Source organism: Electrophorus electricus, chromosome 13, assembly GCF_013358815.1.
Source record: "Electrophorus electricus isolate fEleEle1 chromosome 13, fEleEle1.pri, whole genome shotgun sequence".
Taxonomy (NCBI): Eukaryota; Metazoa; Chordata; class Actinopteri; order Gymnotiformes; family Gymnotidae; genus Electrophorus; species Electrophorus electricus.
The window spans coordinates 4,078,288-4,105,521 of NC_049547.1; the positions used below are offsets into that span (position 1 = coordinate 4,078,288).

Sequence of the window (27,234 nt, forward strand, 5' to 3'; positions counted from 1 at the left end):
AGTGGCCATTTTGAAAAGTACTATAGTCACTCTTAAATAGAGGTATGCAATGGTGGTATGAAGACTTACAATTTCTGAATAGAGAAAATAAATACATATAATATATATATTTTGTAATCTGAAATGTGATCTGTTTAGTATGTTACTATTTTCCAGTGTGTCACTGTTCCTGGGTACAACCATACTGTGTTTACAAAGTGTCAGTAACGCGAAATCTGAGAAAAGAAGTAAAATCTACTGAAAAAACCCTGGAGAGAGCTGGACACCTGAAATCTTTTTTGATTCATTTAGGTGGCCGCTCCCCCAAGACACACGAAGTCAAACACTGGGGGCTGACGTACAGGCCACAAAACCTGTGACTGTGCACGTATAGTCAGTGAACCCATCTTAGCTTTCGGCTGCACTTTGCTGAGTACAACCACTGGCAAGAATATATAATTATATTATAATAATATATATTATATAATATATAAGACTCACGGCAAGTCTTTCTGACAAGTCTAACGATGATCTATCCATTCTTGTTTTTTTTTTTGTCTTTGTGTGGGGAGAAAGTCGTTGCAGTAAAGTAAGAAAAGTGCGTCTCCTCCTCAAAATGTACCTTGTGGGTTTTTAATAGTGTCCTAAATTTTCCATCCTCAATTCCTAATCTTATTTAAAAGTGTCGTATCACGTGTCTTTCTGTTTTTCCCCCAGAGCAAGTTTTTTTCTCGCCTTCTTATAAAAAATACGTTTATAGGCTTCCAATAATCCGCATGTCGCCATGGCTAGAGTTGTGAGAGTACTCCTGAAAATGGCATACGCTACGCCCCAGTTACTTTCTAAACACTAATACTATACGGTACATATTATATACGGATCTTAGTAAGGATTTGGCGAGTTAGTGCAAAAAATATTAAGCTTCGTTTCATACCAACAAGAAGTGATGATGGGTAGCTATGCCAGTTTACGTAATTGTAAGATACAACTTGTTAGAGATTTTCTTTGAACAACAAAAAATAAAGGAAATTAACGATACTTTTCACCGTACTGCTTTACAACTACAAAGACGCTCCCGTGTAGGTTCCAGTTTTCTTTTTAGTCTAACACGATAAACGGTGATATTTCACAAGGAATACGCCGTCTGACGGAATATGAGCAGCAAAACATTTACAACACAGCTGCGTTTAAGGAAACCAGCGCAACTGGAGAATCAATGAATCAAACCGGAGAATAAGTGGAGTCAATGGTCATCGGACATGGGCATGTAGCCCGGAAGCGGGCTTCCTTACATTTACATGCAGTTTAAAATGGATTCGTATTTCAGTTGTCATTCTATATGTTGGAGTTCAAATTAACAATTACTAACACCATTAATTTACACACCGTTAAGGCCTAGAAACGAAGTTCCACCGTCGGGAGGCTGTACAGTGCACAATTACATATTTTGCCTTTAATCACAGGCGTTGTGTTTAAGTAACTATAAGGAAAGACGTGAGGAACAGTGTGTCACATCAACACAGAATTCTACAGACACTCATGCAATGATAGTCTGATGTTGCCTGCAAAGGCTGAGCCAGTTATGACATCGGGAGGCTCTACAGTGCACAATTACATATTTTGCACTTATTCACAGACCATGTGTTTAAAAACCTAAATGGGCAGAAATCAGGAAAAGTAGTTCACATCAACACAAAAATTTGCAGACATGCATGTAATGACAGAATGATGTTGACTGCTAAATTGGAGTCTATTCTGCCATCAGGAGGCTCTACAGTCTACAGTTAACTACTTGGCATACTTTCACATGCCTTGTATCATCTTAATTAAATGGACAGAAGTCAGCAACAGTGAGTCAGATCCACACGAAACTTTAGGCACACGATGACGATGCTTTTCAGTGTTGTCCCAGATTGGCTTGCATTGGGCACTTTTAAACCTTTAAAATCATGCCTTTATATGATGCTTTTATCCAAAGCAACTTGCAATTATGACCAAGTACAACTTGAGCAATTGGGGGTTAAGGGTCTCTCTCAGGGGCCCAACAGCAGCTACTTGGCAGTGGCAGGGCTTGAACCCACAACCTTCCAATTACAAGTCAAGTACGTTAACCACTGAGCTCCACTGCCAAGTTAATTATATTTATTTAAGTGTTTGCAATGTGGATGCAAATAACCGCTAAATAAGTCAAACTATCTCACAGGTTTGGGAATTAAAAGACCAAGCTACTGTCATGTCACTACAAACAAAGAATTTATCTTCAATCTTTATGTCTATACGTTCTTCTTAACTTTGCAAGCACCTCATTTAAATGTTCAGTTCATCAGAACACTTTATTTTATCATCGCCTAACCTCAACCACCTTTTTTATGACACCTTCAGGAAATTATAAACAACGTCAGAATGTCGTGTGTCCATGGCGGGTGGTTTCTGCGCCCACGTTGCTTCATGTCAGACTTGCGAGACTGTGCTTGGACCCAGAATTGCCGCTTGTGGCTATATTTACTACTTGTTATTGTACACTATTACATAATCTATTAACTGTAATTGAGATTACCATTGGCAATTATATTTACAGCGTTTAGCAGACGCTCTTATCCAGAGCGACTTACAAAAGTACTTTGTCATTTACTCACAGAATACATCCTAGTACAGTAGGTTAGTGTCCCACATACCAATGAACTAGAATACTGTAGAAATACAGGGATCAATGCAATAAACAATAAACAATACCCTACAATAAGTATTCATTTAGTCGGTCAATATGGGAGCAGGGTCACTTGTCCTTTAAATATTCCACAAATAGATGGGTCTTCAGTCTGCGTTTGAAGACTGCAAGGGACTCTGCTGTCCGGACAGCAAGTTCATTCAACCATCTTGGAGCCAGGACAGAAAATAGTCTCAATGCTTGTCTTCCATGAGACGTGAAGCATGATATTTCAAGCCGAGCCATACTTGAGGTTCCAAGTGCTCGAGGTACGGATTGGATTTTGACCATTGACCTCATGTATGAAGAGGAAGGAATCTTAGAGGAAGACCAGCAAGTAGCGAGTTGCAGTAGTCTAGCTTTGGGATCACAAGAGACTGCACAAGCACCTGGGTAGCTTCCTGCGAGAGAAAGGGCTGAATCCTTCGTATGTTACAAAGAAAAAATCTGCAAGACCGGGTTAGGTTTGAAACATGAGTTGAAAAGGACAGCTGGTTGTTCTGCCCAGACTAGGGGCAGCTTCAGATGTTGATACCAGGGAGTTCTCGAAGGAAACTGTGAGGTCATGGTACGGGTTGGGAGTAATTTGGATGTACAGAAGCTAGGTTGTACTGGGGTTGAGCTATTCTTTAAATATGCTGACATTTAGATTTAATAAGGTCAATCAAAAATAAAAGTCTTGCAGCAATGTTGGAATCTACTCTTCACTATGCGAATCAATTTAACTAGCTAGCTTGTTAGCTAATAAGCTATCATGTTACAACAGCCATCTTGTACCATCTGTTTATCTGTTCAATCAGACACATTAGTGAACAACTTATTGGGAGACCTACCTACTTTGACCTTGATGTGTAGATAGCAGACTCTAAACCAAGTGTAGTCCAATGACAGTTACACGCATGTTACTTGTAGACACGCAGTTTCTCTTTAGTGTAAATGCTATCCTAGGTTTCTCAGTTAAGTAAGTAAAGATATGGCCATGGAACTGGTGGCTATTTCAACAAATCATCCTCTCAGTCTACTATTTTGTAGATATTTGGGATAATTTCTCCTGTTGGTGGGTTTGTTAATATAACTAGCATTATCCTGATGATTAAATTGATTCACATAAGGTCTTGTATTGTTATTAACATTTATATAGCACTTTACAGATATATATGCTTTTACAATCACTCACACACCAATAAGAAGCAGCAACCAATTTGCATACAGCATACTCTCTTTTGGGGGACTACAAGGTGAGAAGGTTAAGATCATGACAGAGCACCAACCATTACTAGACATTTATGTACACACCTATCAATCTAGATATATAAACACACATATATATATATATATATATATATACACACACACAGAGGACAATTTAGAGTATCCAATCAACCAAGCCTCCATGTTTCTGGACTGTAGTAGGAAACCCACACAGACAAATGGAGAACATGGAAACTCCAGACAGATAGGGACTCAAACCCAAGACCCTAGCGCTAAGAGGCAAACATGCTAACAGCCAAGCCACCATGCTGCCCGGATGTAGATTTCATTATTGCAAGGCCTTTATTTTTAATAATGTTAAATCTAAATACAGTGCATTTGCATTGTGTAAGCATATAAGTGGTATAATCCCTTGACACACATACACACAATATTCTGATATATTTTATTAATTTAGCTGTTAAAGAAATGGGTTCATCAACAGTACAAATCTCCATTTCCATTGGCAACGTGCGTGCACAACTTTCTAGTGACGTTGTTTCAGAAACCATCTATCACAATGGTATTCAAATCGGAAACCTCAAATCCGGTTTTGGCATTTGTAATCCCTTGAAGTTGATTAAATGATCAATGTAACAGGTTGGTACTTTGTCATCTCACCTGACTCCTAGGTAAGGGAAAAGTGGAAAATCTGGAATCTGGACCTTGAGGACTGTGATTTGAATACCGCGGAGCTACAGTGAAGATGTGTATGCAGTGAGGGGTAACTGATGGATAGTGAACGAGAGGGGGTGTTCGACGGTAAAGGGGCCACCGGCCTCTTTTTTTTCCCTTTGTGATATTTTTTTTTTGCCACCAACAGTAGGTGTCTGGCTCGATATGTCTAGGATGGGTGGAAACAGCATGTGCATGTTACCAGTTGAGTATTGAGTATTGAGTAAACAATAGGTTATTCAAAGAAACCTATCCTATAAATTTCACCAACCCCTGACTCAAGCTACTGAACTTGAGTTGTATCCAGTTACGTAATTTTTTAAACTTAATGGCCTTAAGTATATCAACAACCTGAAAAAAGACAACACAGAAAATGTAAACAATACAGGCAATCCTGAACCACACATTTTGGTCATATCAAGATGAGACACACTACTCACTGAATATTCAACTAGGAGTATATTTATCTATATTAATAAAAGAACAAGATGAATAAGAGGAGAACAAAAACCAAGCACCAACATCTTATGAACAGACTAATGTCCTTAATTAAAAACAGTGGACATTTCTGCTGAAGATTACAAAACTGCTCTAAGTAAACTCTTTGTTTATATTCTTTAAATAGGGTCCAGCAATATAAAGAGTGAACTGCTTCTTCTGGAACATAATAATGTACAAGGAACTAATATAAACCCTAAATACTTGCATCTCTTATTCTAGAGTACTGATTGAAGGCTGATCAATTGTATACATTTGTGTAAATGTCCACAATAGTGGACATTACATTATGTCTCTTACCCTAGTGGACTGATTGGAGGACTGTGCATGTACTGAATAAGGGCTATTCTCGATTGTCTTGTGTTGTCACACAATGGCCCATACACTGCATTAGCAATTGCATCACACTGCCCTCATTGAATTAATCCGCACTGTGTTCTGCCTTTATTTCAACACTATTTTCAACCATTTACATTTACATTACATTTACGGCATTTAGCAGACGCTCTTATCCAGAGCGATTTACAAAAGTGCTTTGTCATTTACTCATAGAATATATCCAAGTACAATATATTAGGTTAGAAGTAAACATACCAATGAACTAGAATACACCATCCCAACCCCTAAAAGAGAGTGAATATTTATAGGAGGCATTTAAGCTATTCTAATAATCAGTTTATAAACTTGTGCACGAAAGATACATAAGTAAGTAGATTGTATTGAGGGTCATCTGAGGTGCAGCTTAGATAGCTGTGCTGGGGATAAGATGTCATGCCAGTAAGACACTCCCTACTGAGCACATACAACATTTATATGTGGTAGTAATTAAAACAACCGCTGACAACACAAATGGGCCACAGTATTGACAGATCACATATATTTTGTTTTTGATCAATGCTAATAAAATATCAGGTATTACCTAACCAGTTGAAAGTCTTCCGTTTGACAGCAGATGTGTCGTCGGTCCCCCGTCAGCCAATGAGCCACCATTAACAACCCACATACACTTATCCGATCTCAGTCACCCGATTTTTAGTACCGCCCTTCACCTGTCTCTCATTTAGCCTAACATGCTTAACTCCCGCAGGTGCCCGTCTCCAGTGCTTTATAGTCAAGCTAGTGAGTCAGCTCCCAAGCCGTGTTCATGAATGATGGATTTTATTCATCAGTGCTCTGCTTCGTTCTTTATTCTCTTTGATATGTTTTTGGACTATTTTCATTCATTCCTGTTCCCTTTTGTGACACTTGTGTCCTGTTCTGTGCTTATCAAATGTCACAGGATGATTCCGTGTAAATGACGACCTTCTTTAAAACATGCAAAATAATCATTTAAAAGTAAGTTATGATGCAACAATTATAATTACATTTTCCACATTATTATAACGACATACTAATTTATTAAGATATAATATGGAAAAAAAATGTTAAATAATAATACACAATATGATTTCATTAACTCAACAAACACAATTTTTTTTCTTAACATAGAAATATACTATATTAGACAGATATATAGTACTTGTGAAGATGAGAATGAAATTATTATATTATGACTAAAGTGTTTTAAAATCTTGAATTTTAATTACTGGACTACACCATTAATATATGTCCATCCAACAAATTAATGAATACTGGATGTGTACAAATATATAATTGCTCTAGAATTGTTAGCAGTCTCAGATAGGAGGTATCATCATGTTTAGTTATGCTGGTTACATTTATGTACTGTACTTTGCTTAGAAAAACTAATGAGGTAACCATTCTTAGAAATATAATTAGACCACAAGTGGATCTGACTCCATTTTAGCCATTACTTTACTGTTTGAAACACTTGGCTAGCTCAGGTCAAGCTTACTACTCATTTTCCTGTTGAGTTTAAACTGTGGATTCCATCTCTGTCTGCAGAACAAGCTCCTGGCTGATGTCCCAGTCTGCAGTGTGCCTTTGTGGGGTGGTCTTTCCGGAGGAGTCCGCTGTGCACACGAGCGCTTCCGATTCAGATTTCCAGCTCGCGTCACAGCAGAGCTTGGCAGCACACTGACTGTAGCAGGGCAGATCACACCCAAAGACACAGGGTCCTGTGGTGTCAGAGGAGAACTCCGGCTGTACCGTGGTGGCGTGGATGCCCTCGTCGTGGAAGAAGTTTTTGATGCGCTTGGCTACATCCATGTAGGAGGCCGGGTCATGGCACTGGACGTGCGCCGTGGCTATGATGCGGCTCCCAGCCAGCTGCCAGATGTGCAGTTCGTGGATGGCTAGGACCCCTTCGAGACTCCTCAGCTTCCCGTCCAGCTGTTGCATGTTGATCTGCTTGGGCACGGTCTGCAGGAGGATGAGCGCCGACTCTTTTAAGAGCGGGAAGGTGGTGTAGAACAAGATGACCACCATCATGATGCAGAGGGTGGGATCCAGGTAGAGTACCCAGCAGGGCGCAGCTACAGAAGCAGCCCCGATGCCATTGCTGGCCATGCCAACCATGTCTAAGCGTATCAGCCGGTGGTCAGAGCCATGGCAGGGATTCATACATATCTCCTTACCATCGCATGGCTTCCACACAAACGTGAAGATGAGAGCATTGACCACCACAATGATGGAACCAAGGGCATCACCCAACACATGTAAGAATACTCCACGCATGTTCAGCTGCGAGGATGACTCAGACCTGAGCTCCAGTTCCAGTGATGTGTCATCATTCATTTGATCATCCAGACGATGTCTTAAGATAACTGTAAACGCATCAGAGCAATGCAGTATAAAATGAACTGAAAATCAATTTTTACACATATTTTTAAAATAAAGATAAATCCCACCATTAACAATTACAAAGACTTAAATGGGAAGTTTTTAATTATTCTGGCTAAATTAATAATTAATACCTGATTCTGTTTGATGGGTATGATTACCTCGATGACCAGAGTTGTTTTCCATTAAACTGCTAGTCTCCTCTTGAGTCTCTTTCTTTGACAATTTATCAGATTTTTCATAGTTTCTTGGATTTGTACCATGACAGTGTCCATGCTCACTGGCTCCAGCATGGCCGTGGAACAAGAAAAGACCGAATAAATTCACAAGGAGACCTATCAGGCCGACCCAGATGACAATTTGTGGATTCTCAATCTCATGAGGTTTTGTGTAACGTCCGATAGCCTCCAGTAAAATGGTGAAACAGAGGGTAATTAAAAATACAGCATTGACTAAAGCGCCCATGACTTCTGCGCGGATCCATCCAAATGTATTTTTGCTAGTGCCTTGTGTTTTCTCCGCAAAGTGCACAGCAACCAGAGCCACGACTAGAGAAATTACATCAGAAAGCATGTGAAAAGAATCAGACAGCATCGTTAGAGATGCTGTCATTCGGCTCACCACAACTTCAACGATAAAGAATCCAAAAGTTAGGAAGAGCATCCACAACAGCCTTCCATTCTTATTTTCCAAACCCATGTTTCTGTCATCAGGGCTTCAAATGATAGCAGTTTTAATAAGCACTCCTTTACATTTTGGTCCGAACGGAGAATTCTGAATGCGCAGAAATATTAGTGTGTTAGAAGCTTAATTGTAAATGCAATTCTGCATGCGCTGTCGCTGTTGGTAACTCACGAGTTAACAACGTTTAATCCACGCTCTAAGAGAATAAACGAAATTCACGGCATTTATTCAATCTATTCGCAATTAAATACCTACGATAACTAGCCAACCCACTTTAATCACAATGTAAGACTTTGCACCCGAACCCATGAACTTGTCCACACGGTCGTGGGGACACGCCCCAGCATTATTTCCTATTGGCGGAACATTATGGGACTTCGTGGCGTCACATTATAAGACTTTATTCTGATCAAAAATGTCAAGAATATGGACATTTGTGTGTTTCTTCAACCAACTGTAAATATTAAAGTGTGTTTTCTACTAAAGTGCAAAAAAACAAACAAACAAACAAACCAAAAAAAAAAAACCCAAGAATAATTGCTTTGCATATGAATAATATTTTAAAATCGACTATATATGGTCTAAAAATGCTTACGTCTTAAGAAACATAAGGATATACAGTTTAGTAAAATTACTCCAAACTACTAGACACTGTGAGCTTATCAAATTATAGGCTTACGTTTACCTCTAATGCTACTGAATAATTTAATCATTTTTGCATTAAAAACCGTATTATTATTAGTGCTATATGACTATATTAATCTGTCCTAGGAATGCGTAAGCAGATCCTATATGCAGGACGTAGGAGTGATGCGCTACCTATCAACAGCCTAATAGCCTACGCGCCCATTGTCTGCAGCGATGCAGGGTGTGTACCAGAGAGCTGGACGGCGGTCGCTTTCTATGGAATGCTGTTGCTGGAGCACTACTCTCATCCTTAGGAGATGATCAGTGTGTGGACTAGAGATTAAAGCAATGGCATATGATGGATATCTTCTTCCTTCAGGGAAAATGCATTTTGAGCTACACGCGAAGTTCGTCGTTTTCTTGTGGATGATAATTTACGATGATAGCATCTCCATGACATCGCCCCGTTAGAAAATTTTAGCGCACGTAATTTTTATATTACAAAATGTCTAAAAGGAACAGTACAGTGCTGATGCGACCGCGGTCCATGTCTATAGGTAAAAAATCAGAAACTGTCAAGGTGGTGGTTCGGTGCCGCCCTGTAAACAAGAAAGAAGAAGCGATGAGTCACGAGAAAATTGTTGAAGTGGATGTGAAATTGGGACAGGTAAGCGTGCGCAATCCTAAAGCGGCAGGAACTCTGTTGAAAACATTCACGTTTGATGCGGTCTATGACATGCTTTCAAAACAACATGAATTGTATGATTATTCATGTAAACCTCTTATTGACTCTGTCTTACTTGGTTTCAATGGAACCATATTTGCTTACGGTCAAACTGGAACTGGAAAAACGTACACCATGCACGGGCTGCCCACGGATTCAGAGAAACAAGGAGTCATACCAAATTCTTTTCAGCACATTTTCACACATATATCTAGGTCTCAGAACCAGCAGTACTTGGTCAGGGTGTCTTATCTGGAAATATATCAAGATGAAATACGGGACCTACTTTGCAAGGACAACTGTAAAAAACTGGAGCTGAAGGAAAATCCAGAATTAGGCGTGTATGTCAAAGACCTCTCATCTGTCGTGACAAAAAGCATCAAAGAAATTGAGCATGTGATGAACTTGGGAAATCAGTCCAGGTCTGTTGGATTTACTAAAATGAATGAGCACAGTTCACGGTCACATGCAATTTTTGTTATAACCATTGAATGCAGTGAGATGGGCATTGATGGAGAGGAACACATTCGTGTAGGGAAATTAAACATGGTAGACCTCGCTGGCAGTGAACGTCAACGCAAGACGGGTGTCCAGGGCCAAAGATTCAAAGAAGCCACCAAGATAAACTTGTCCCTCTGTGCTCTTGGAAATGTCATTTCAGCCCTGGTGGACGGGAAAAATTCTCACATCCCATACAGGGATTCCAAACTGACCCGCCTGCTACAGGATTCCTTAGGCGGGAACTCTAAAACAGTCATGGTGGCTACAATAGGACCCGCCTCATGTCACTATGAGGAGACCCTTTCCACTCTGAGATTTGCAAACAGAGCAAAGAACATCAGGAACAGGCCAAAGATCAATGAGGACCCCAAAGATGCTTTGCTCCGTGAATTCCAAGAGGAGATAGCCCGTCTGAAGGCACAGCTAGAGGAACGAGGGATGCTGGCAAAGGAAAGGAGGAAGCGTAGGAATAGTGTGAGGATGAAGAGAAGCATGAGCAGTGGGGAGGTGGAAACACCCAAAAACGCAGAGGTGAATGTAATTGAGATGGTGCAGGAGGAGACAGTAGAGGAATACTGGTGGAAGCAGCAGGTGGGGCAGATGGCCAAGAGCTCTGCCAATAACAGCCCGGAGGTTAGGAGGAAATTAGACATGCTGGATGAGAAAGCGAAGGCTGTGGAGGATTTGCTTAAGGAGCAGCAGGCCATGGAAATCATGATTTCAAAATACAAGGTTAGAACTTATCCATGTTTAGGTTTTGTTATCCAGAACATTCTTCTTAAGAGAGCAATTAAATGATACATCAAATCATCTTTACCATGGTTCTTTTAAGGCCTTGGAAAGTAAGCTTTTGATTGGAGGAAAAAACATCATTGACCACACCAATGAGCAGCAGAGGATGCTGGAGTTAAAGAGGCAGGAGATTGCAGAGCAGGTAACAACTGCAAATATGCAATAACCACAGTGTTTAGCAAATGTAGTCATCTCATTACCCAGACTGCTGTGTGTGTGTGTGATTTCTTATAGGAGAGACAGGAAAGGGACATGCAACAGCTGATGTTTGAGCAGGATGAGGAGACAGTGGAGCTGAAAGAGACCTTCTCTACTCTACAGCAGGAGGTGGATCTTAAGACCAAAAAGCTTAAGAAGGTGAAGAATGTTTGCCACTATATATAAACACTGTCAATGTTGATTCAGTGTTGCCGATGTTTGTGTTTTTCGATGTAAACAACAGATTAAACTCATGACATTCCACAGGGAAATCTGGGGATGTAGTTTAGGATATGCACACACCTCCATATTAGGATTAGCATCAGGTTACTACTTGTCATATCAGATTATGACGGGGTATGTCGGGATATGCATCCACTTTGTATTCTTGTAAGAAAAGGGATTTAATTAGGGGGCTTGTCACTGTTTCATGAATTTGTGGTTTTTAAGATCTGTTCAAAACAGTATTCACACAGTTCAATTTATCTGTTGTATTCTTTTGGCAGAAATCAGGTATAAGGCTTGTTGTATAGACACAGCCGAAGATCAGAGGGGATAAAAAAAATAACATGTTAGGGATTGCAGCCACCTTGTCACCTTGCAAGAAAGAACATTTGGTTGAGCTCCCTAGATCACTGACAAAGAATGACCTGCGACTTTTTTTTAGTCTGCGCATGTAACTCTCAGCACCTTGAGTTGAGTTTTTCTTTTGTAAAGGGTGAAGGTTGTGTTCACTGCTAAACAATGACTCGTGAATTTTTTGTTTCGGGAGTTGTGGGTCGGATTATAACAGGTCATGACAGATCATAGTATAAACGTATGACGGTCAGTACAGTTTATCTGTTATATAGGAGGTGCTGACTAAACTGATTGCTAACAAAAACCCATGACTATATTGTTGTGGGGTTGAAGACCAGTATAACTTTCACCTCGGCCCAAGTTATGACAGGGCATGACACCCCCAAATCATCCTGTAATTTCTGACAGGTTTTTGAAAAAGTACCTATACATGTTTTCAATACTAAATTGATGTTTTGCAATTATTAAAATAATTTGATTATTTTTGCCCTTTAAACAAGTTATTGAGTTGATTTTGTTACTGAGGACTAGGTATGGTAATTTTGTCAACAATATATAGTAACTGAATAATGGATGCTATAATAAATCAATTACTAAGTACTATATTATGTTAACATGCATGGAAACGCATTCTGTTTATTAACTCAGCTCAAGTTCAGCAGATTCTTTCAATTGATCAGCCTGTATTTTATGCAAAGGATAAACATAATCTGTGTGTTCTTTATTCCAAGCTGTATAGCAAACTGCAGCTGGTGAGATCTGAGATAGGAGACATCATTGATGAACACGTGACAACAAGACAGGAACTGGAGCAGACACTAAATGAGCTGACAAGAGAGATGAAATTCAAGTATTATCTCCCCCCCCAAAAAAACCAAAACATGCACAACCAAATTCCAATACACATTCAAATGATTATACATAAATATACTAACAGTGATCCCGGTGTGAAATGTCAGCCTACAAACTTGTGATTTAATTAATTTCTCTTATTTTCATTTTAGGAATCTCATCATTGACAATTTCATTCCTCCTGAGGAGAAAAACAAGATCATAAACCGCCTCCACTTTGACAGCGAGGAAGACCAGTGGAAAATCCTGCCCCTTCTCCCATCACAAAAGTGAATAGAAGTTATAGAATCATTTTTATAATTCGATATTTACATAAATCATGAGTAATTAACAAATAAATCAATATTTTTATGGGAATTCATTCCCCAGCAAATCCCCTCGTGTCAGACAAAGGCCAACTTCTGTAGTAGGATACAAGAGACCAATTAGCCAGTATGCACAGGTTGCTGTGGCAACAGGAGCTCCTTGCAGATACAGGGTTGGTACAGACAGGCAGTCTATTTATTATTTTCATGAATTGTGAATAAATTTGCTGAAAGACTGTGCAAAGACTTACTGTTGTGGCACTACACAGGCAGAAAACGTCATGCTTCTTGAGCTGGATATGACGCCACCAGCCATGGTCCCTCTGGACTTACAAGGGGCAGAGATGAGGATGCAAGACTTACTCTGTGACTTTGGTCACCACAGGAGGACGACAGCATCACGCGTAATGCGGGCCAGATCATGGTGAGGACGTTGTGAGCCAAAATATCTTACACTAACAATGAAGAGTCTTGTCATCAGTCGTCATAATCTGCTGACTTTTATCACCATGATATATGTTATGATGTCAACCGTATTAAGGTATTGGAACCTCGCCCTTTTTTCTCTCCAAAGGTATCAAGGACCAACTCTGCCAGCTCCTTCATCAAGCAGCTCTGAGGCGTCCGGTTCTCGGTGTTCACCTTCAGCCACAGGGGCATGTGCTGCTATACTCCAACCATGAAATATTTTAAAATGAGATGGATTCAGACATCTCATAAATCAACAGAAAACTCTATCCAATGGCTTGTATGCTGTTTTTTGTGAGCTTTTGGGTTTTCATTTGGCTTTTACTTTGTTACACGCTAATTCTGCATCAGCGCTTTCAATGAAAAAAAAATGCACAGTTTTCTCCTGTTTACTTGAAACTTTAATCTTAATGTAATGCATAATCCTGTAGTCTAATGTCATTCTTGAATAAAAAAAAAACAGTAAATAGTTAAATAGCATAATAAACCAGTGACCTGCTAATGGTGCCACTTATTTAAAAGGCATATAATAATGTGTCCACTCATGATTTGTATCTCCACCAAGAACTGACCTGAAATATGTAATATGAAACATTCATTCAAACCAATGCCATATTCGTTTACTATAACATTAACAGATACTGACCTCTAGAGGATATAATCCAGATATAACAGCCATTTTCTAAGTTAACAATGAGCCTATTCTTTAAAATCTAAAATTACTTTTTACGTTTCAGTTTCATTTCTGTGACATGGAAATTATAAAATCCTCTGTATCCATACTTTGTTTCTTTAACTTGATCTGAAAATCCCCAGGTTGGTAGCACAATTCTGTCAGTCACAGCGCTTAAGAGATAACCACCTGTTATATAATGCCAATAAAACCTGTGCTTTTGAAGGTCGCAGCCTTCGGTGGAACTGGCATTACATCTATAGTTCAGATCTCTGCTTTCTAACCTTCACTGCAAATGAATGTTAATTGAGCTAACATATAATAGTGGCCCACATTCCTAGCTGCAAAGCACAGCCAGAGGATGCAAACAGAGATACGGCCTGCGCCGAGCTGCCACGGTACAGTAAGATGACGTCTCCCCGAGGGTCACGTGACCCGCTCCTTACAGTAAAAGCCCAACATGGCAGAGGTGGCGGGTCCTGCGCGATAGCCAGAGCAACGTTTCCCACTTTAACAGTCACCCGCAGTCGCGCATTTTTATTTATTTATTTTTTTAATTCCTCGTCGGTTTCGGAACGCGCCAGCAGACATGAGGGAAAGACAGAGGAAGAAAAAGGGGAGGACGTGGGCGGAGGCGGCAAAAACGGTAAATCCGCGGCGGTTCGCGTTTGTTTTTGCTCGTCTTCGCCTTGCGCTCCCACTCGTACAAACTGTCGACGAGCTCACGACCCGCTGGGGCTGTTGAGCACGCAAATCAGGGCCCGCTTGTTCGATTAAAGCTGCTAAAGAGTTACCCTTGATCCATTTATAGCCAAAGTCATTGCAAACATCCGCTGGTTTACTTTTGAGGACACTATCGGGGTCATACACTTTTCTTCCAGGGACTATGTTTCATGTAACAACTGCGCGTCGTTATGCGCGTGACGTTTCTGTCTCCAGCTAGCTAGCGTGCTGTGCTAAGCTAAAATGTTACGAGGAGCCAGTGGATTAGAGAGTGAAAGTGTACCACCACGAATAGACCTCTGAAGGCATGCCAGTGCGCCACTTGATTCTGTAAACACGTGTGTGCATAATTACACGAACCATGTTGGCTACTTTGGGACGTATTTTCTAATACTCACTTTGGATTAACTGGCAGCTAACCATATGCCATGCTATTCTGTGTGCGGGGCTAACCTTAGCTAGCTATGTCTGTTCGTTTCACTGACAACCGAATTTTAAACAGTATAACACAGGCACACTTATTTTTCAATGAAAAATAGTTGTTTCTATTGTTTGTAGAAAGGGTAATGAACGTATCGGACCGTTAGAGAAAAGCTGACATTAAAGTTAACACATTGTTGACAAGCATGGACTAGTGTCATAGGCTGTAAGCCTACTGAAGCAGGAGGAATTCTTTATATGTTTATATATATGTTTATGTAATGTGTGTGTGTGACGTTAATGACAACCTACATATTTAATATGTTTAGTGGATCTGTAAAAAAGTAAACTTGAGATTTAAAAATAAAGGTGCGTGAAAAAGAAAAGGGTGTAAGAATGTGATAGTGGCTGTAAAAGGATCGTTACTTGGCTTTTGTAAATACATGCCATGTTTTATTTTTCTTTCTACCTAAGTAGAACTAGACTAAGCAAAAGTTTTAGTTTTTCTGTCTCTCTTCAGCTAGTCTAAAACAAAGGAAATGAATCATGCTTGGCAAAAGTAATGGTATTACGAATCTGCTCTAAGAATGAGAAAACTCACCACCCCCCTCACACAGCTGGGAAGGGATAGCTTTCCGGCACTGGTCCAGGGACTGATCTCATACATGTAGCTCTAGCTTGGCTAAGGTGTGTGTATTATTTAGACCACATAAAAATGTACTGGCATCAACTGCCTGTCCACAGTGGTGAACATGGATGAAATTGAACTCTGTGATTGCGTTTTCTAATTGAAACTACTTGTATTCCTGGGCCTTCTTTAGCCATAGGCCTAGATGTTCTTGAAGCTGTAATGCTAAAATGTTATAATTATCCGATTTACCTGAGGCATAAAGATCTTTTTGGTACATAAAGGACAGTTAAAGTTGAGTAATGACTTCAGTATAATTTTCCCACAAAAACTTTCCTGTGATAACATTGTTTAAACAAAAATAATCTAATAGGCTACATAAAAAAACCCAAATTAATATTTTGTAATATGTAATTTACTGAATGTATCTGTAATTTCGACATCACCGCTTGTTCGGGATGCTGAACTGTGAGTCACCCTGTGAGTCTTTTTTTTTTTCCAGGTACTTGAGAAATACCCAAACACACCAATGAGTCATAAAGAGATCCTACAGGTGATTCAGCGGGAGCGACTCAAGGAGATCAGGTGATCATCTCTTGAAAGCTCATCAATAGTCTCATATTATTCTGCCGTTTCTTAACCAAATACATATTTTATGATCACCTTAGGTTATACGGTCATGCTAACATCTGGAGGGGAAAAAAACTACTTTTTTTTTTTTGTTGGTCTTGATTGTATGTTGTTAATCTATCATCCAAGTTCACTCTCATTTTGTTTAGGGTAAAAGTACTAAGCATATACACATGCACAGATTTTTAATTGACATCTATTTTTTGTTTCATTGTCCCTATTGTCTTCCAGAAGGTAAGATTAAATAAGAGTTTATCCCCCACCCCTTTCCTTACACTAACTTAAGTCTAGGAGGCCTAGCCCCATACCTTTGAATGCTATTAACCTTCCCCTAATTGACACAGCATGCGAAGGGATTGTAAACCCAGATGGGCAGGACTCACGGGCTGTAGCTCTCACAGTAGTGCTTTATCATGACAATAACTAGAGGCAGTGTTACAGCTGTACTCTTGTCTGTTGGTAGTGGTCCCCATGTCCTTTAGACTTTAGCTCTCAGCTTTGTATGTAAATGTCAAGACCTACAAACAAATTAACTTGAATTAACTATGAATCGCAGACCATAGTGCTACCTAGCCTATATTAGACAGTGAGATTAGCTGAGATTAGGTTATTATTCATTGTATATGTGCACATAAGTATAATACAAGTAACCACATTAATCATCAAGATTGATTGATTAAATTGTGCACGTTTTGTCAGCAGCAGAAGAAGTTATGCGTTAACCTAAGTCTTAATAATAGGCTAATACTTAATTATTTGTTTGATGTTGGTGTGTTCAAATTCATTGTGTTCCTTCCATTTTTTTTAGCAAAGATGTAAATGAAATTCCATTTACTAGATGAAAATAATTTTATCATAAATAACCACATTAAATTCTGTGTAAATGTGTGCAATTGTGCATGGTTTTCTGTGTTGCCCATTTAGAAGTAGGGTTGGATGATATGGCAAAACATATAACGTACTACTTGACGACAACTATAAACAGTATATACAGCAATGTTTTGTCTTTGCCAAAAAAAACGCCTAGTGCGTCTGCCAAACAGAAGTGTTTAATTTAAAAACTAGGGCTCTGAGAAGCTGAGTATTACTTTCTTTTTTCAAAAATATACTATGACGAGGAAAGGAAGGAAAGATTAAACAACTTTTTAAAACAATTTACAGTATGAAACCACTGCTTGTGTGTCTGTAGTTGGTATGAATCTTTTTTAATGAAACATGCATTTAGTCAGTGTTTTGCAAATACTGGTGATACCTGATATGTTCACAGTATCTTAAATTAAAAGAGTGTAATGTAGTATAATATATTGCAATGACAATAATGTAGCATATCCTCCATCCCTGCTTCAGCAGTCTGTTAAAAGGTACATTGTGCTATCTTCTCTCATTATATCCAGTGGCACATCCCCTCTAGCCTGCCTCAATGCCATGCTCCACACAAACTCTCGTGGCGAAGAGGGGATTTTCTACAAAGTCCCGGGTAGAATGGGAGTTTATACACTAAAGGTTTGTGCACGTTCACCAGAAACCAAAACTATAATAAGAGAAACAGAAAAAAGAAACACCCCGTAGGCAAGTCTTGGCAGATGTTTCAAACAGGAAGGTGAACAAACGTTACCACATAATATGGCCAAACATAAGTCTTTCACAATTACATTCAAGATGTTGGTAATGTTCATGGTCTGTACCTTTTTATTTATGAGTATTTTATTGAATTTAACTAGCTGGCGAAATTGTGCCAAAGCTTGACACTAGTTCTGGCGGTGTTCCTTTAGATGACTTTCAGCAATGTGTTTATGCATGATGTATGCAAAGTTGACTCAGCACTTGTGTGTGTCTGTATGCGCTGTTTGAGCAGAAGGACATTGCGGATGTGGTGAAAGAACTGTCTGAGGAGGCTTCTGAAGACAGCAGTGATAATATGTCTGACACTCGAAACACAGAAAACAATAGCAGTGGTAGCAGCAAAGAGGGACGCAGAGGAAGGTGGAGGAGAAGAGGTAAGTGGTTTCTTATGAGGCTAACGATACTTGTGCCCTGCTTCCACAGGCATACTAACATAATTCGGGTGCTAAAAGTATTGGCAGTGCAGTCCTAATACAGATGTAGAAATCATCAAGAGAAACCAGAAATGACAGGAGCGTAGATTACTGGTTGTGGTTGTTTGGATCGTTCATGTGTTTATCTGTGACGGCTTCAGACTGATTGCTGTGATGAACCAAGGTTCATCACTGATTTTATATAACTCTCATTCAAGCACATCTTCACATTATGTATCTAGGTTGCTATGTAAAACTTTATTACATTAGTTCTCCAAACTAGTTTAACATTAAATGTTTTTCAGGATCTCATGCTTCTCAACTTATTCGAAAACATTTGCAATGTTGCTGTCATGCTGTTGCTTTATGGCCACATTATTCATGTAGATAAATCAGGTTTCAAACAGGAAATGTTTGTTTTGCAAATTGAGACCACTTCCTCATCTTCATGTACTCGAGAGGAGATAGCTGTTGAGCTTACAGAATTCTTTACCCCACACCATCCTGCAAAACTGTTTGTGAATATTATAGAATAATGTGGTCTATCAGAGTGGAGTCAAACAGAACAAGTGACAGTAAGTAGGATATCCACTTGGAACATTTTCAATAAACTTTGAATATCGTTGGGAACAGGCATAATTGTACAAGGCTGAGGCAAGTACCGCAAAAACCAGGAAATAATAATCTGGCAGTAGTATAGATACTTTTTTACTCATATGTATTTTTCTGAAGAGTCCAGATGTCTTCGTTTAAGAGTTCTATGTTCTTAGGCAAATGTAGTAGTGGTCATAGAGTATTTGAAAAGTACTTAATGATTTTTTTAGTCAGCATTTTGAGGTTCATTTTCAGAACCTGGCGGCAGATGTTCAAATGAACTGTATTAGCTATCTGCAGAAACACACGAGATAAATGCAAACACAAATTGCACAGAGATTCAGATATTTTAAACTATAGCTCAGCATTTTTGCAAGATAAACATCTGTTACAAATTGCATGTACATTGTGCATATGAATGGAACTGACCTTAATTAACTCTGGGAGAGAAAGAAAGGGAGAGAAAGGTGTGCGTGTGTGTGTGTTGCATGCATGCATGCATGCATGCATGCATGCAAATACATTTGCACACTAGCACCTACACTCAACGTTGTGCTTTACTTTATTTCTTAGGGCCAGCAAAACTGCAGTCGCAGCCGTCTTCCCCACAATCTCGCTGCTCCTCTCCATCTGTCTCTAGCAGCAAGCTCATCTCTCCATCCCAAAAACATAGCAAGAAAGCACTAAAACAGGTGTCTACATCATTACCACCATTTCCTTTTATTAATATCTAAGTATAGTTTTGTTGTTTTACTTTTCATTATGTGATTGTGTGCTCAGTTTCTGTTTTAACTGGGAGTGCTCTGTTGTATTGTAATGTGCATCTGAGATCTTAGAACGAATAGGTAATTCAGTATAATTGCTATAAACTGCTTTATTCTGGAGACAAATGCAAATGTACATTTGGGTGTATAGAATTAATGGTTTAACCAACAACCAGCAAAAGAAATGCTTCTGACATGCTAACGTGTGTTAGCTGTCATACTTCTAAAGCATTCTGAGGCAACTAGTGAGACCTTCATCATTATAAGGTTGTTGACGAAATGTAAGTGTTGTAGAGTAAAGTATAATTTTAGCAAATGCATATCTTCTTTTAAAGGCTCTGAAACAGCAACAGCAGAGAAATCAGCGACGAAAGTGTGGAATTCCAACAGCCTCCAGTCCTCGACTGCTATTAAAAACTGTTAAAGACATGGCTGATTCAGCATCTGTCAAATCGGGTATGTTCTCCAGTATGCTGTCTTTCCTTTAGATGTATAAATTACCTTGATATCTCAAATGACAAAACTACACAGTTGCTTAAAATCTTTAAATCTGTACAATTATCAATGTAGCATAATATTATTCAGATGATTTGTACCTGTTAGGCTTAATGTTTATTATCTTATGCATTCGTCATTGTTGGCTCAGCAATGGAATATCCAGTAAATCCACATCTCTTCCTGTTGAAGGCTGGGAACTGAAACAGTCAGAGCACTGCCCTGCCAGTCCTCAGAATTCAACCTCCAGCTCCTCCTCCTCTGTTAAAGCAGACGTGTGCCACACTGTTGCTGCCAGGAAGATGTCCCAGCGCTCCAGTCGGCTCAGTGCCCGTGAGTGTTTTCACTTGTCTGCAGTGCCCGTGTTACTGTCTGGACTTGTCAAAACTGAGCTTTCTAATCTTCTCTTATTTCTTTAGGCCAGCTGAGAAGAACCAGGTTTGAGATCGATGTGGAGACGCCTGATTCCATCCTGGTTAACACTAACCTGCGGGCCCTAATCAACAAACACACATTTTCTATGTTGCCCCCAGAATGTCAGCAGAAACTTTTGAAACTGCTACCAGAGATTGACCAACAGGTATATTGAAACAGAGACAGTATATCTTTACTGTATTTAATGGTTAAAGTAAAGGATGATAAAAGGTGGTTAGTTTGCTTTTTACTGTTTATTGTATGCCTGTTACAATTACAGCAATGACAGATTTACATTGTGCTTTGTTTGCTAGTCTTGTATGGATGGGCTCCTGAGGGTAACCAGTTCTGCTTTGAACAACGAGTTTTTCACATCTGCTGCACAATCCTGGAAGGAGAGGCTGGCAGAAGGTAGGTTTGTTCGGTTTAATTATATATAAAACAGATGTCAGTGGAAATGTTTGTGAAATATAATGTGTTTGTATGTTAGATGGTATATTAAAGGTGTGTTTTGTACAGGTGAATTCACCCCTGAGTTGAGACTGAGGATGCGGCAAGAGATTGAGAAAGAGAAGAAGGTGGAGCACTGGAAAGAGCGCTTCTTTGAAAGCTTTTATGGCGAACAGTAAGTCTGCCTATAGACTGGTTGGACATTAATGAGAGCAGATCAAAGGCCATGTTAAAGTTCATATCGGATACTCATTCATTTCAGGTCTGGATTGAGTGTTGAGGAATCCAGAGAGCTGACAGAGACTAAAGGCTTTTCTACATCAGCCCAAGTCTCAACCCTACCAGAGAAATCAGTGTCAAGCACAGAAGCTTCGAAGCCAAGCCATGCTGCTGAGGTCAGCCACAAGGAACTGAGATCCAAAGACATGAAATCAACAGTATCAGGAAATTATCGAGAACCAGAGGCCTCTGATATGGAACCAGTCGCATCTCCAGACATAGCGACTCCATCTTTGCAACAGGGAGAATCTAAAGCAACTCCAGCGAAAGAGGTTGAAACTTCAGCATCATCAGTAACAGATGATAAAGTGCAGGAATGTCATTTCAAGTCCAATGCCCCGACATCTCCTCAGGGAGCTGTAAGTACCTGCTCTGAACAAAAGGATGCTTTTGAGAAGGAACCTCTAAAAGCTGAGGAGGCAGTGTCACAAACCTGTGTTATCACCACTGAGTCACTGAAGAGGAAAGTCAGTAGTGAACAAGAAGTAGCGGAAAAGAGACCTCGTGTTGCTCCACCAGGAGGATCGCCCCTGGCAACAGCAGCACAACAGAGGGTCCCACCTCTCAAAGTAGGTTTTATAGTTCAGCCTGTGAATTTTATAGTTTTTTTCATTGTATAGTTTCATTGGGTTTTTTTTTTTTTTTTTTTTTTTTGAATGATAATTCTATCTCTAAATGTTTTTAGATCCCTGTGGCACGAATACTGTCTGCTCCTGCAGCTGCAGGTCAAATCTCTCCAAGGACTCCCCATCCGTTGACACCACCCAGCATTCGTCCTGGTTGCACCGGTGCACGCACTTTAGCCGACATCAAAGCTAAGGCCAAGTTAGCCCGGGAGCAGCGGGCTGCGGCAGCTGCAGCAGCAGCAGGCACCACATCTCAAGGAGCCACCGTAGGATCCGGCTCCGCTGGAGACACTTCCACCCCTTCCCCAGCCCGGTCTCTGTCAGAGGACTTTTCACCAGCAAGCAGTAGAAGCCTGCTTACAGAAGAATCTGTATCACCAGGAAAGATTTTCTCTGCGTCGCCTGCCCCTGACTGCACAGGGCGTCTCTCGCAAATGTCTCCTTCCACGGGTGCTACTAGGCAGACAGATCCTGGTCTTGCTCAAAGTCTCAGCACAACCCAAGTCTTCTCAAAGGAAAACAGGTCTGTCATGGATTCCCAGATCACTCAGTGTGTATCAAACCCACTTTTGAAAGATCATATCCTCTCTGTTGGTCAGATGCAGGTCGCACCTTCAAATGCACGTTTGCCGCATGGCCAGCGAGCACAAGATGGAGCTTTATCAATGACCTCGATGACTAAATTGAGCTCTACAATTCCTGCCAATAATCCTTTGGTCACTCAGCTCCTTCAAGGTAAAGAAGTTCCCCTTGAGAAAATTCTTCCAAAGCCACTTGCCAAGATGGATGTGCACTCTGCAACTGCAATCGCACAAGAGAAGGGGAACCATGGCAATCCTGGGGCAGGGCTCGGTAGTGCGAACCTTGTCACAGAGAATTTTAGCAGATCTAAACTGCAGTCTTCTTCAGGTCAGTCTATGATGTCAGGCAGACCAGGAGTCAGTGTGGACATGCTGGACAAGAACACTCAGGAGCAGATCCTCCATGTTCTAAGGCAAAGAGGTCAACAGTGCCAAATCTCTATGTCGATCCCTCACTCATCCCATTTTGAGCCCCATCGGCTAGGGTATCCAGAGGCTTTTCATGACCAGCCGAAGTTGCGTTTGGGCCTGTTTGGGCGAAAGAGAGCATCTAAACCTGCCATGACAGGACACTACCTCCTCAATATCTCCACATATGGCAGAGGGTCTGAGAGCAGCAAGCGACCCCACCTTGCCAACCTGAAGAATGAAAATGTGGATGGAGAGGAGAAAGAAGGGGCAGAACTGAAAGGAAGCCTTCATGCCTCTTCACGGGGATACTCTAATCCTCCTGGGGTTAAAGTTGAAGATCAGGGATATCTCATCACAAAGCCAGATGAAGCACCAGAATACCAACACTGTCCTCAAATAAAGTCTGAGTCTTTGGAGTCACTGGGCTGTTTGTCCAGTACTGAAGAAGGAGGCACCTCTAAAAGAACCAAAGAAGCATCTCCAGGACAACACCTTGACATCTGCAGTAGCAAACAGAGTATCTCAGGGCCAAAGCAGCTGGGTGACTGTCAATCACATGTGACCACCTTCAAGTCACAGAAATCTCATAATGGACAAGAACCTGTGATGGGTGCTTTCTATGGTGGCACTATCAGCATGTCTGTGCCTCACTCGTTAGATGACAGCATGGCTGACACTGGTGCTATTCCTACAGTTGCGTGCAGCACTGAGAATGCCAGTGGGGGGGTGATGTCTTTCTCTGTTACCGTCACTGCCATACCTGCTGGTCACCTTCTAGATCAGGGTAAGGGTGAGACCTCACCAGAGCAGGCCTTCATAGAAGCTTCTGGGATGGAGGATGTCCAGTCAAAGTGCTACTGCCGGCTAAAGGCCATGATCATGTGCAAGGGATGTGGGGCCTTCTGCCATGATGATTGCATTGGCCCTTCCAATCTGTGTGTGTCATGTCTGGTGGTACGATAATGGTGACGAGGACAAAGGGTGACTATAATTGTTGTTACTATATTATTGTTACTAAAAATAATTCAAGTAAATAGTGCAGTGAGAGGTTGTGAATTTTCAGCTGTGTGGTAGAGTTCTCACTGTGGTCATGTGTTCATATAGCTATTTTCATACAATAGTAAGTCTTTTATGCTGTTGCTCTTTGGCTTTCCAGACAGTTGGTAGGAAAGGTTCATGTATATAATTTGTGCAATGCAGAATAATACTTCCTCTCAGTCAATTTACTGTAAAGTGAGCACCTTGTTTTAGATGCAAGACTCATTGAATAGTGGCAATATGTAAACATTGGTGATATTCCGTATTATTTTTGTAATATAGCATTTTAGATATGAAAGAAACAGTATACTGTTATTTTTGTAGGTGTGAAGATCTTGACCTCCCCTTGGCATGCTTTCTTAAATCATTCATTTTTTAAATACTGTGTGGCTTGTTGGATCCAAGACAATAATTACTAAAAAGTACTTATTTAGCAAAAACAATTTTGTTCAGCAGTTTAGGCCTTTGGGCCCCAAGCAAAGAATCACACAGCTGAAATGCCAATTAACTCTGAAGAATTACTGTGAATATTAAAAGGTTTTTAATTATCTGCCTTATGTCTAGGCTAAAGTGGTACTCTTAGATATGAATGGCATCAGTGGTAGATCTAAAATGAAGTTATTTATGGAGCAGAAGGGAATAAATATAACAGTCTAGCACTTATCTTCAACGTTTTTTTAGGGATATGATGGAATGTAAGAATCGGTTTATATTGGCAGATGAAGGTGGCAATACTTTGTATATTTATAATATTTATATTAAAATGTCTCAATCTAAATATAATAGAGCATCAAAGTCTCATGTCATCTAAAAGAAAATTTTATGTATTCCTTTTTAGGGTTGCACTTTTGTATTACTAAAATGATTAACTTGAACAGACTGCTAATCCGCTATAAAAGTAAAATGCAAACTTTTGAGTACGAGTTGAAACACTTCTCAATCAAATAATCTAGTGTTCCTTCTCAGGAGCAAATCCAGGTCTTTGCATTTTGTAATATGTCTAATCATGCTTTTGTTGTTTATGATGCTCCACTAAGGAGTGTAAACAGACAATGCCTTTTAAAGAAATCCTGGGACTGTAGATATTGTTTAAACAAAATAACAATAAACCTAATGCTGATTATTATTAGCAAATGCATGTGAGCAAAGAGGTGTAATGCAACACTCAAAAGGGAGACTATGAAGATTTTCTTTATTCTATATGGCCATTTCTTCAGTTTCTTTTGGGGGGGGGGGGTGTAGTTTTTTCATGTATCTGCACATCTGGTCTTATTTCTAAGATTTTTCTCTGTGGCAAATGTCTTAAGACAAATCACACTATAAGTTGCTTTTTAACTCTAAATATTGGACTGTCCTTAAACAATTCAAATTGGCAGGTACATTTTAATACATATAGTATATAAAATATGTACATAAAAGGTGTGCATGTTGTGCATCTCTGTGTCAATCATGTTTGTGAAATTTCTGCCTTTTACCTAAGATTTAAAAGATTTTGCTTGGTATTATACCAAACCCAATTTGTGGGAATTAGGTAATCAGATTTAGTTTTTATTGTCAGTCTAATTTTGAAAAGTAATATATTTTAATTAATATATTTTAATATAAAATACTATTTACAAAACATTTAAAGAAACAGGGTATTTACTATGACTTTGTATTAACTGTCCCATTTTGTTATGCCTCTATCCAGGGTGTACATAACACTTTATACTGCTTGTTTTTTTGTTTTTTTTTTGGAATGAGAATTCCCATGATATATATGCCCCCAAAAGACCTGACTTTTTAATGTTTTATGTGTCCATGTCTTGTCTAGAACATACTCATCTGTTACTCAAGTGGGATTTCTTTGAAAGAATATGTATTTGTTGGTATTTTCTGGTATAATTCAAGTTTTCCTTATAATACAGTAATGTCTAAAACATTTAGCCAGTTCTCTGTTTTAGTCTGTTTCTCTCTCATCACACACACTGATTCCACCATGTCGATAATTCTTGTTATACAAACCAACTTAGTACTTGTATAGGATGTCTTTGGGTGTGAGGGTCTTTTTCAGGTGTCTTTAAACTTTGTCGTGTCAGTTGGTAACTGTTTGTGGTCTTTTGTATCGATATATGCAGTATGACATTCAGTGTGTGTATATACATGTGCACACACACAATAGAGACACATAACAGAACTGTGATAAAAATGTATTTGCTTTTAATTACTTTGATTTAGGTATTGGAAAATTGGTGAATTTCACCTAAAATTTGATCTGAATGAATTTTATACATTCCTGTTTGTAGACAATATAATAATTTTTAATTTGGTATACTGTAAATGAGCAATATGACTTTATTTTGTATGGGACAATGCTATAATGTAAAATAGTTTAGCCAAAATAATGAATCCTTTCCTTCAGACAAACCCCTGCATGTAGATATGCCTCATTATGCTGATGACAGTTCTAAAACAATGTAATAAATGTAACTATTGACATACCTGTTTTTAGGAATATTCCTGACTCAGTCTGGCCAGACCTATTGTGATTGCAGATGCAATGTTTTTTCATATATGTGGAGTTGAGAACACCCAGGGCAGGGTGCCACCCTGTTATGTGTCATTTTTAGTTTTAAGGAAAAAATGTGTAAAATAAACGTGAATGTAATATAGAAAACAAATAATCAGCACTTGTAAGCAAAGTGTATTTTATCAATGAATAAAAGCATAAAATATATAATAAACTGTATAGATTTTTATTTTCATCACTGTTATGGAGAATTACCCACTAGATGATGATCACTCTGCAAGATGCCTTAGATACTAGCTTAATTAGTGATTATATCACAGGCCAGAAGTAGAATTGTGTTTAGTACTCTTTAAAGGTTGACGCAGATGTAGCATACTAACA

At 39.5% G+C, this 27,234-nt stretch overlaps 3 protein-coding genes across 6 annotated transcripts; 2 read left to right on the forward strand and 1 right to left on the reverse strand.

Annotated features, from left to right (window-relative positions):
* Positions 1-5,647: 5,647 nt before the first annotated feature.
* On the reverse strand, positions 5,648-8,796 carry slc30a1b (solute carrier family 30 member 1b). 2 transcript variants are annotated; one of them, XM_027024735.2, is made up of 2 exons: positions 8,014-8,796; positions 5,648-7,836 (listed from the first exon to the last, which is right to left on the reverse strand). In XM_027024735.2, the coding sequence occupies exons 1-2, from the start codon at positions 8,549-8,551 to the stop codon at positions 6,986-6,988; spliced, it is 1,389 nt and encodes a 462-aa protein (XP_026880536.2). In that variant the 5' UTR covers positions 8,552-8,796; the 3' UTR covers positions 5,648-6,985. The 2 variants fall into 2 exon arrangements, with proteins under 2 accessions (XP_026880536.2, XP_026880535.2); XM_027024734.2 differs by having other exon boundaries at positions 7,987-8,796.
* A 602-nt stretch (positions 8,797-9,398) lies between these two features.
* On the forward strand, positions 9,399-14,464 carry kif3cb (kinesin family member 3Cb). The gene is made up of 8 exons (XM_027024722.2): positions 9,399-11,120; positions 11,221-11,322; positions 11,415-11,537; positions 12,689-12,807; positions 12,962-13,078; positions 13,179-13,287; positions 13,384-13,538; positions 13,689-14,464. The coding sequence occupies exons 1-8, from the start codon at positions 9,669-9,671 to the stop codon at positions 13,795-13,797; spliced, it is 2,286 nt and encodes a 761-aa protein (XP_026880523.2). The 5' UTR covers positions 9,399-9,668; the 3' UTR covers positions 13,798-14,464.
* A 268-nt stretch (positions 14,465-14,732) lies between these two features.
* On the forward strand, positions 14,733-27,043 carry asxl2 (ASXL transcriptional regulator 2). Of its 3 annotated transcripts, XM_027024736.2 has the most exons (13): positions 14,733-14,901; positions 16,529-16,611; positions 16,888-16,890; positions 18,051-18,159; positions 18,512-18,653; positions 19,860-19,978; positions 20,386-20,506; positions 20,738-20,878; positions 20,965-21,125; positions 21,274-21,370; positions 21,479-21,584; positions 21,672-22,257; positions 22,374-27,043. In XM_027024736.2, exons 1-13 carry the CDS (start codon positions 14,845-14,847, stop codon positions 24,267-24,269), a joined length of 3,621 nt encoding a protein of 1,206 aa, XP_026880537.2. In that variant the 5' UTR covers positions 14,733-14,844; the 3' UTR covers positions 24,270-27,043. The 3 variants fall into 3 exon arrangements, with proteins under 3 accessions (XP_026880537.2, XP_026880538.2, XP_026880539.2); XM_027024737.2 differs by lacking the exon at positions 16,888-16,890; XM_027024738.2 differs by lacking the exons at positions 14,733-14,901; positions 16,529-16,611; positions 16,888-16,890; positions 18,051-18,159; positions 18,512-18,653 and adding an exon at positions 19,165-19,267.
* Positions 27,044-27,234: the final 191 nt, after the last annotated feature.